Source organism: Pyrgilauda ruficollis, unplaced genomic scaffold (genome assembly GCF_017590135.1).
Source record: "Pyrgilauda ruficollis isolate IOZ18807 unplaced genomic scaffold, ASM1759013v1 scaffold10, whole genome shotgun sequence".
Taxonomy (NCBI): domain Eukaryota; kingdom Metazoa; phylum Chordata; class Aves; order Passeriformes; family Passeridae; genus Pyrgilauda; species Pyrgilauda ruficollis.
In genome coordinates, this window is record NW_024508101.1 from 12,171,835 (window position 1) to 12,181,684 (window position 9,850).

The 9,850-nt window shown below is 44.0% G+C and overlaps 1 protein-coding gene across 1 annotated transcript; it reads right to left on the reverse strand.

Annotated features, from left to right (window-relative positions):
• Positions 1-5,147: 5,147 nt before the first annotated feature.
• Positions 5,148-9,804, reverse strand: PDE12 (phosphodiesterase 12). The gene is made up of 3 exons (XM_041464419.1): positions 8,508-9,804; positions 7,395-7,473; positions 5,148-6,700 (listed from the first exon to the last, which is right to left on the reverse strand). Exons 1-3 carry the CDS (start codon positions 9,744-9,746, stop codon positions 6,258-6,260), a joined length of 1,761 nt encoding a protein of 586 aa, XP_041320353.1. The 5' UTR covers positions 9,747-9,804; the 3' UTR covers positions 5,148-6,257.
• Positions 9,805-9,850: the final 46 nt, after the last annotated feature.

Sequence of the window (9,850 nt, forward strand, 5' to 3'; positions counted from 1 at the left end):
CTGCTATTGGCTGTTTTCATATTTCTGTCCCCTGACACCTTTGTAGTTCAAAAGGCATAAATTAATATGTGTTTTGGGGCTGCTACTAATGGGTAGTTTAGAATTTATTTTTCTGTTGCCTGTCTGCTGAATAGAAGCAAATACTGTTCAGCCCTCCAAAGAAAATGTGCTGTCCTGTTGATTGGATGTCTTCAGGAACCCAATGCATGATTCTGTTGCAGTTTCAAGCTAAGTGCTTCTCATTTTCCACCCAGGTCTGGTTACCCTTGCTACAAGAAATCCCAGTGACAAGGTCTGGTAAACTCGAGCTAGTTTTGGTTCAGAACACCTTCCTGGGCAGCTTCTGCTGTAAGTGAGGTTTATGTTCTTAGAAGGTGCTTTTACTGTGAGCACAGCTAAGTAGGGAACATTCTGGAGTTTTTGAAAACAGTCCTTAAATGCCTTCAATGTGTAATGGAAGCCCAGCAGACAGTGTAAGGTGAGAAGGGTTTTGCCTGCACCTTTAATGAATTGCTGATTACTTATTAACCAAAGCTGATATACCCATGCATTTGATCAGTAGCAGTGGATGTGCACATTTCTAGCAATGAAGTTCCTTGAATTAAACCTTAGAAGTTACACCTTGTTTAGAAAAGAGAGCTTGTCTCTAATACAGGCTGGTTTTTTGTACTCCCCATAGGTTAAAATAAACAATGCTTGTTATACAGTTAGAGGTAGTCTTTAAATGAAACAGTAGATACTTAAATTAGGCCTATTACCGTGAAGGAAACATTCTGCTTGGTAGAGATTTAATTATTTAAATGAGTAAGTATTCAGGTTTAGGTGAGCTCTGTTGAGCCACTATGCTTTTCAGTTGCAGCATGTGTATACAAAGTTCATATTTCTGAGTCATCATGTTTGGGTTTTTGTATCAGTAGGTTTAATTCTGCTATAAAATGAATAATTTCTCAAAGTCAGAAAGTAATGAAGATCTTGAGCCCAATTTAAGAGTGATGGAGTCTGCATGAGGGTTAAGGCTGCAGCTTGCACTGAAATGCAGGAAGACAATGTTGTATATCAGTAACAACGTACAGCACAGCCCTGTTCTTCAGAGGAGGATGCAATTCCCATGAATACCCAATTTTCTCATGTCTGTTAAGAGTTTAGATACTAACATGGTTTGTCATTTCCCTATCAGAAGACAAGTACCTGAACTGAGCTGCTGTCTCCGAAGTTCAAAATCTTGAACAGGCATGAGTGCTAAAAATGTGTTCCTCATTCACTGTAGTGACAGGAAATCCTGTGTTCCAGTAGCTGAAATGTCTCTTTGTATACATTACCATCTATATTCAAACAAATGGGTAAGTTATGCTGTGCTGGGGAGTTAGTCAAGTAATATTTGTGTACAGGAAGCTTTATTCAGTGTGTCAGATGGCCAGCTTACCTATAGGGAACAAAATACTGAAGAAAGCGTGTGTTTTCTTTTATTTGACCACAGTGACACAATATATTTCTTGAATATTAAGTACATGCATGATTTTCATTTTTTTAGTTGCTTACAAGAATAGCCCAGGTTTTCTAAAACATTGGTTTGGGGTTTGCCAGTAAAGAAAATTCAAAGCCCCATTATTAGTCCCTTGTTAGTCTAAGAAATCCTTCTATAAAGGTCTGGACAAAGGCGGTTTGAGTGCGATATGATGAAACTTTGCACATCACCTTGTCCAAGTATGTCTTTCCCACCCTTGTCAAGAATGGGGACTTAAGAAACTACATTTTATATGCTGCCATTGGATTTATGAATAAAGCTGAGCTGCCACAATGGAAATGTTTAAGGCCTCTCCTCTTACTGGGTAGGAGTCGGAAGACTTGAAACTATTTTCCTTCTATGCCAAGAACATGAGAAACAAGGCAGCCACACAATTAATTTGACTTGTTGAAAGCTCTGATACCTTAGCACACTGGTTATTTTTCCCCTTGCTTTTTCCATACCATTTTTCTCCTTCTTTTTCTTCATGCTTCTGTCAGTCATATTTGGCATGCTTGCTTGTTTTATCATGATACATATAGGTATTTACTTAATGCTTCAATTATACCTTTCAAAAATAGGAGTGATACAAGAGATGTGCAAGAATTCAAGTACTGTCACAGGAGGATGAGACCTCTTTGTCTGGAACAGATATGGCCAGGAGAAAGAATAATAGGAGTTTCAAGTTGCCAGACCAGTCTGAAAGATCTGGCAGAACTTGGTTGCTTTTGTACATATCAAATACACAGGTAAACATTTCACAATACCCAAAGCCTAAAAATGAGCCAAGTGTGCTGCCTTCAGAAGGTCAGTGCTTTGAGTGCCCTTAGTTCTGTAACATTCTTGTGAGTGATGAGTTTGTCCACAGCAGGAGCCACTGTTGAAGAAGAAACCTCTCCCTCCTGAGGCAACAGCCAGGTAGGAGGCAGCACTGTCTCTCTAAGTTTAATGAATCAGAGATAGGAAATTCAAGTAGAAGGCAAATAGATTTTCCTTTTTCCTTAACAGGTAGTCTGGGAAAGTAGAGTAACAAAACCAAAAAAATCCCATCTACACTTATAAAGATGCAAAGAAAATCCTACCCAGTTTTTCGTTGTGAAAGGCATGAAGCTTTCCAATTACTAGATGAGGAACATGTACAGGTGAGTTTAGGTTTATGAAATAAAATGGAGACAAGTTAAATGGGACTTGTACAAATGTGGGTTCTGGATGTGATTTAGAGAAGAATAACTGCTGGGCAAGATCCAGACATGTAGGGAGGGCCAAAATAGGAGTTAAAAATCAGCGTATGTGCAGTGGGAAGCACCATCTGTTACCTTACACAGATGTAAATACAGCTTGGGAGCGTGGGGGCTCTGGGCCAAAGGTGTACCTAAGAGTTCTTTTACTCCAAAAACCTCAGGTTTTTAGAACTGTGCCTTTCCTAATCTAGACCTTAGTGCTGCATTCTCATTCTTGACATGCGACAGGTTCTTGACACATTGCTGCTATTGGCAGTCAGCCTCTGCTGCTGCAGTTTCCTAACTAAATGGAGGGTACTGGGTCTGGAGATTTCCCAGCATCAGCTCACAGGGCTGAATTTCTCCTAAACATAGTAAAGGATTATCTGCCATGTGCAAGGGCCTGTTTTCCAGTGCCGTGTTTGCCCTCACCACTTGCTTCCTGCAGATTCCAGCTTCCCTTTGCACTCCCTCTCCCTGGTCTGCAGGGAGGCAGAGGCAGCAGCCAAGTGCCAGCATAGCAAGCAGGAGGGAGCTGCTGTTTCTTGGAAAGGAAGCAGAGCACCAGGCAAGCAGAGCACCAGTTCTCTGAGCAGCTCCATCTTCCGGTTCCAGGGACAAGTTACAGATTTTTAATGTTTTGGGAAAGACAAAGTAACCCAGTTGTAATGGATCAGTAATTAAAAATGAGGACAACAATGTTCTTTCGAGTTACAAGGGGAGCCCAGTTAGCCTATGTAAGTTACACAATCTCACTTCTAAACTTCACAATTGCAATCTTACTGTTCTAAGTGACTGAGATATTTCTCCTACCGGCCCACAACCCTGCTTTACTCAGTGGAGTGTGGTTTTTTTCCCCCCTCTTTTTTTTCAGAGCTGACAATTTGTAGGCCTCTGTATTTCTGACTCAGCTGTAATGCAGTAATTTTTAGTGTTTTCCCTGGCATTAATACTGAATTTTTTTCTTGAACATATCTTCTAATTAATTTTTCTGCCCTTTAAGATGCCAAATGCTTGCAAATGTTACATCTTCAGGTGCAAGTGTTCCCTCATTTACTAAATTAGCCCAGATAGGGGGTTTACAGCTTTCATTCTGTTTGCAAGATTTTCTCCTCACACGTGTATCTTGAAGTTATGAATCAGTGATACTTTTATTATGAACTTTGTGGTCTAGGAGAGTAGACATTAACTCATGCACAACTGAATTACACATTATTTTTTAATTAGACTTATTTAAAAAACTGATCAAAGATCCACCCAAATTATTTAGGGTCCAATTTTTCAGAGAGATTCCATCACTAGTGCAATGATCTAACATCCTTTATTGCCACTTTTATTGCCACATTCAATTTTGCTTCCCTTTTGTATCCAAAGGTGCTTTAGCTACCATATGGCTTAACTAAACTGCTGACTTAACAAAACCAGAAATCTGGGGGTTTACATATAGCCTGACAAAGCTGTTGGAATAAATGAGCACCATTTCATTGATGTCTTGTGTTATGTTTTGGGGTGGATCTGCTGGAGCAGGTTAAGGTCTTGCTTCAAGCTTTCATCACCTCTTTCCACCCACCTCCAAGCCTGTATCCGTTCTTTGGGCACAAATGGCTTTAAGGTAACTAAGTTCAGGACATAAAGATCCTGAACTAAAATGGTAGTACAAGCAAGAGAACTAAAGGCCCTGTATTTTTAACAGGATCACATCCCTGTTTTAGTTTGGTGTGGCATGAGCAGGAAGAAGGAGACAATTCATAGGTGGTAAAGCAGATCAGGTAAGAGAGTTTGGGATAAGAGGGAAGGCTAACTGCCTATGTTGCTGAAAAGCTGCTTTCCGAGGACATTTACATGAACTCTTTAGCAACACAGGCTTCTACAGACTCAGAGTACTGGAATTTCTCCATTTCCCTTTATCTGTGGGCAGAATTGGTAATGAAATATTGGATAGTTCATGAGATTTGTCTTCTCACATCATGCTGTTTGAGACACATTTGGAGATTTGTGGGCCTGTATCTTTTTAGCCTGGTATGATCTCTGAAGGTAAACCTGCCTTCAGGGCTTTGCTACTGCAGCTACCAGCATCATGTTGATGACATTACAGCAGCAAAACACAGTAGCAATTGTATTGGAAACAACAGAAAAGAGCAGATATTTAAAAGCTTCCACACACCATCACCCTTCACAGCATAGCAATTATTATGGCAAGAGACAGCAGCAGCAACCCTCAGAAATATCCCACCTGAAAATGATTTCCTGGTTTGAGTAGTGTTTAAACAGTTGAGTGAATCCCAGCTACAGAGCACCAGAATGCAGGGGAGGTGAGCAGGTGTGCAAGCAGAGAGCACACAGCTTTTATCAACCCAGGCACACTTGTTTTGCCATGAAATACAGCAGCAACTAGAAAAAAACCCAAAGTGACAACAGTGACAGACAACTGATAAAAAGGGAGTTTTATTGTGTGAAAGAGGAAGATCTAGTGAATGGTTTCTAAATGGTTTTTGTTTCCTATGGATGAATGATGCAGGGCAAGAAGGTTGTTAAATGACTGAACCCACTGCAACACATTCCGTGAAGGTATGGATAAAATACACTTCCCCACATCCTACAAAACAGGGCAAACTAGGCTATTTCTAGAAAGAAAAAAATGCATGTAAAAACATTTAAAAATTCAGGCTGTCTTTGTATGCAAGACAGGAACAAAATACAAACCATTGTGATAAGGGTTTGCAAGTCACTTGCGTTTCTTTGTAAACATTTAGGCACAGATAACTAACGCACCACATTGCTCTGTGTCTCTCCCCACCTGAAAACAGATGATACTGATAAAAAGCTCCCTCCTATCCAAAGCTGGTTGTCCTAACTCCAGTATCTTTTACTGCTGATGACTCAAACCAGAAGGAGCATATGTTCATGTAGTCCAATTTTCACAAGGTGTTAATCAATTATAGCTTTGAATTTAACATGGTTGATTTTTGACAAAGTCTACTCACTGATAATTAAGAACATCATTTCAGAAGTTGCTAGGTACAAGTACATTGTTCATGCAACTTATTAGAAGTTGTGCCATAGTAATGGTAAGTGAACTAGACAATTTATGAACTTAAATTACCATTATATTAATCAAAATGGAGTCAACTAAATCCATTTGGGTTTGGGTTCTGTATTTATTTCCAAATTAAACAGGGTTCAATTTGTAGACTGTCTTACAAATCAGATTAAATTCCTTTTTTTTTTAAAACAAAATAATTCTTAGTTCTTTAAAAACACCACTAAAAAGGTATATGATAATCCAATTTTCAAAACCCTGTCTTCAATGTATTTTTTCCCATTAGCATATAAAAAAGGTGGAAATTGTCATGCAAACATTCTGAACAGTGTGACAATACTCAGTAGAGCCATTAAACACATGAACTCTTCATTAATCATCTTGGCTTTCCTTTTGGTAGCATACAAGTCAGGGTCTAACCTCAGCTGCCCAGCAGTACATTAAATTAAATTTCTTGTTTAAAAACCTCCAAAAGCACCATGCCAGAGCTACTCTATTTCCACTTCAAGTCACATATTAGTGCTATATGATCAGAAGGATGTGAAACACTTGGCAAAGCCTGGTGGGTTGTTATTTCTTCATGACTTGGCAATGGAATAACTTGTTCAACCTCTAGAGCGTTTCTGTCAATGAAAATGTAGTCCAGACATCCATGAAACCCACCAACATAGTTTGTGTAAGCAGGTTCTCCACAAGCACTTAGCAGTTTGAAAGGATGGCTTAGAGACATACTGCACCTTTCTTCCTCCCCATTTGAGACCCAGTCTTCATGATCTTCAGCAATGCCACCACTGCTGATAAAACTGTAAGCTCCTGACGAGGGTGTGCTATTAAAATCTCCACAGAATATGACTGGGATCCTGGGATACAAGTCACACGCTACATGCTTGATGTGAGACATGGCTACAGCAGTCTGGATCAGACGGATGTTCCCACCTAAGGACATAAAAAAAGTATTATTTCAAATAATGCAGAACAGCACTGGAGGTGCTCACTGCGTTGCTCATTTAAGCATATATAGCTCTGAAACAGGAATCCTGAATTTCACAATAGTTTTCATGAATTAAGAAGCCTTTAAAGTTTGTGACTATGAAGGTTTTTGAGTAACAGACAATTTTAACTTAAACTCGCCCATGCAAGAACTCTGAAGCTTTAACACCCATATACAGCAGTTTTCCATTTCATGGCAACCATCCTAATAATATTCCCAAAAAGGCACAGAACCAAAAGAAAACTAACTGAGAAGAGAAGAATCTCTCCTAACAGCTTCTGGAGCCCAATCTTTTTGCCCCTGCTGGCACTACTCTGGGAGTTCAACAGGTCCGGGAAACCATAAGCACATACATAGTTCTATTTGACGGGCTACTTTTTGGGTGAATTGTGTGTAATGTGATGTGCCTTGCTTTCAGCTGGATTCTATTGACTCCTAAGCACACTAAAAAAATAAATATATAAACAGACCTAGGAGTCTGGCTTGATTTCATCTAGATAATAAGTGAGGCAGGAAACCCTCAGTTCCAGAAGAAAAGAGTATAGCTGCAAAAGAATGGTGGGAAATCGATCCTCCCAAGGAAGTGCAAAAACCTTTCCAAACTCAGTTATCCTACATGCAGGAATGTGCCAAAATTACCTTTGGGGTGCCAGTATAGGTGGGTATTTGCTACACAAAGCTTCCTGGAAGGATCAGTCGTAGACTGAAGAACTGAAACCTTTAAGAGAGAAAACAGTCTTTGTTAAGTCTTAGAGAGATTATATATTTTAAAATGCACTAGTCAGCTTATGCCTTTGTGGCAATCCAGTTCAAAGAATCTGATGGTTATAACCAATAAACTCAATTTAGAAGCTGTACTTTTCAATCATCTTCTATATAAGGTCTGGGTATCAGCCAAAATATTACCACATCATTTAACAAATATTCTTTTGACTGTGTCTGGTTTGGCCATATTTTTTCATAAGATATAGTTCAGGCTGTGCCATTCTGAAATACTTTTTTATTCACTCTCTGCAACAGAACTGGAGCTAAATCTCCGTTTTTAGCAAGCAAATGTAGCATCCCATAATTGTTAAATTAAACAAAAATTTGGAGGTGATTTCAATAATCAAAGAAATCCCGTTACTCCTACTCAGTCCATGAGCAGGAAACTTCTGCCAGTGTTTCTGCAGTTCCTGACACAGCCTTACTTGTACCTGACACATCTTACTTGTACCTGCACAACAGCTCCGTGGGCAGACCCTCTGGCATCAGGAAGCTCACACACCTGTCCAACCTTATTCGTCTCTCTCCTCTCACTTGCTAAAGAGGCATTATAAAGCACACTCAACTAACCTAAAATTGATTTATAAGATCTAAGTTTTATAAAATATATTCTGACATATAAAAGTAAGTAGTGAAACATTGGCTGCCAACACCACCAGCCAGGAATCACTACCTGGCCCAGAATATTAACAGCTGTCTTCATTTTAAAGCAAAATAATATTGCCTTTTTTTACCAAATTTTGGTAATTCCATATATGCAGTTCAGTAAGATCTCAATGTTTTAGTTTTGATCCTAAGTTGATCTTCTGCTCTATCCATTACCCCAGCTAACAGAGAACACAGTTCCATGTTTCAAACACTTCATCCCTCACCTCCCTTCTGCCGCTTGAGGCTCAGCAACACTGGCCCAGCTGCACTTGGAGACAGTGGGAGGAGGAGAGTGGGAAAAAAGAGACAAAAGAGACGAAGGCATGTCAGAGCTGGTACCTGCAGCACAGAGGACCTCTGCAGCACCTTGTCCTGCACCAGGGGGTACTTGGCCAGCTGCTCACACAGCTCCTTGTGCAGCGGCTCTGAGAGCAGGGCTTCGCTGAAAGCGATATCGTGCTGGCTGAGGAGACTGAACTTGTCCCTGCGATAGAAAGTGGCCAGGCCTTCGTGCTGCTTCTCCTTAATCCTGAACAGCCCCTCCAGTCCAAATGCATCTAGCGCCGGGGCCAAGCTGTCCACGAAGACAGATTTATCCACCTCTTGCAAGCAGATGAGGTCGGCGCTGTAGCCCGCCAGCTCCTTCTTGAGCAGGTTCTGGCGGTAGTCGATCTCCAGGGCGTAGGGAGCGCAGTAGGGGTAGAGCACGGTGCGGGAGAACTCCGTCTGCGCGTAGGTGTCGGCCAGGATGTTGTAGGAGACGGCGCGGACGGAGCCGTGGCCGCAAACCTTCTTGGTGTAGAGATGCCGGGCGTCGAAGGTGCAGGCGCCGGGCCCGGCCTCCACGGGGCCGCTGCTTTCCACCTCGAGGGCCGGGCCGTAGCGCTGCTCCCCGTCCCCGGGCGTGCAGCGCAGCTTCAGCCGCAGCCCCACCAGCGCGTTCGACGGCGTGAACACGCGCTCGGCCGCCGCCGTCTCCACCCAGGCCTCCCCGGCCGCTTCCCCGCCGCCCGCGGGGCGCTGCTCGCGGAACCAGCGGAACAGGCAGTGCTGCGGCGCGGCGAACTCGGCGCTCACCTTGGGGCACACGGGGAAGCCGGCGAGGAGCGAGCGCGGCAGGCGGAGCTCGGTGAGCGCGGGCGGGTTGCGCTCCACGCGGTACCGCGCGTCCCCGATCTGCAGCACGGCGCCGTCCTGCCAGGCGGCCGCGTTCGGCACCTCCTCCGCCACCGCCGCGCCGTCGCGGGAGAACAGCCGCACGGCCGGCACCGCCGCCTCGCCCTCCGCGCCGCCCTCCGCCCGCGCCTTCTTGCTCTTCTTGCCCGCCTTGCCGTGGCCCTTAGCGGCGTTGGTGGCGATGCGCGCCAGTGCCCGCCCCAGCGGCTCCGCCTGGTCGCGCTGCATGTGCCGGGCACTGCCGTCGGGCAGCACGAACCGCAGGCTCAGCTTGGGCTCGGACGGCACGCAGCGCACCACAGCGCGCTCCATGGCGGCGGGCGGGTGGCCGCCACCGCCGTGCGGGGATGCGGCGAGGGAGCCGCGGAGGCTCCAGAGGGCGGAGCGGAGCCGACGCCACATGAACCCGGCGCCGCTGCGGCTTCCGCGGGGCGCGGCCGGAACCGCCGGGCGGGGCGGGGCTGCGCCGTCACCGCGCCCGACGGGGGCGGGGCAACGGGCGGGGC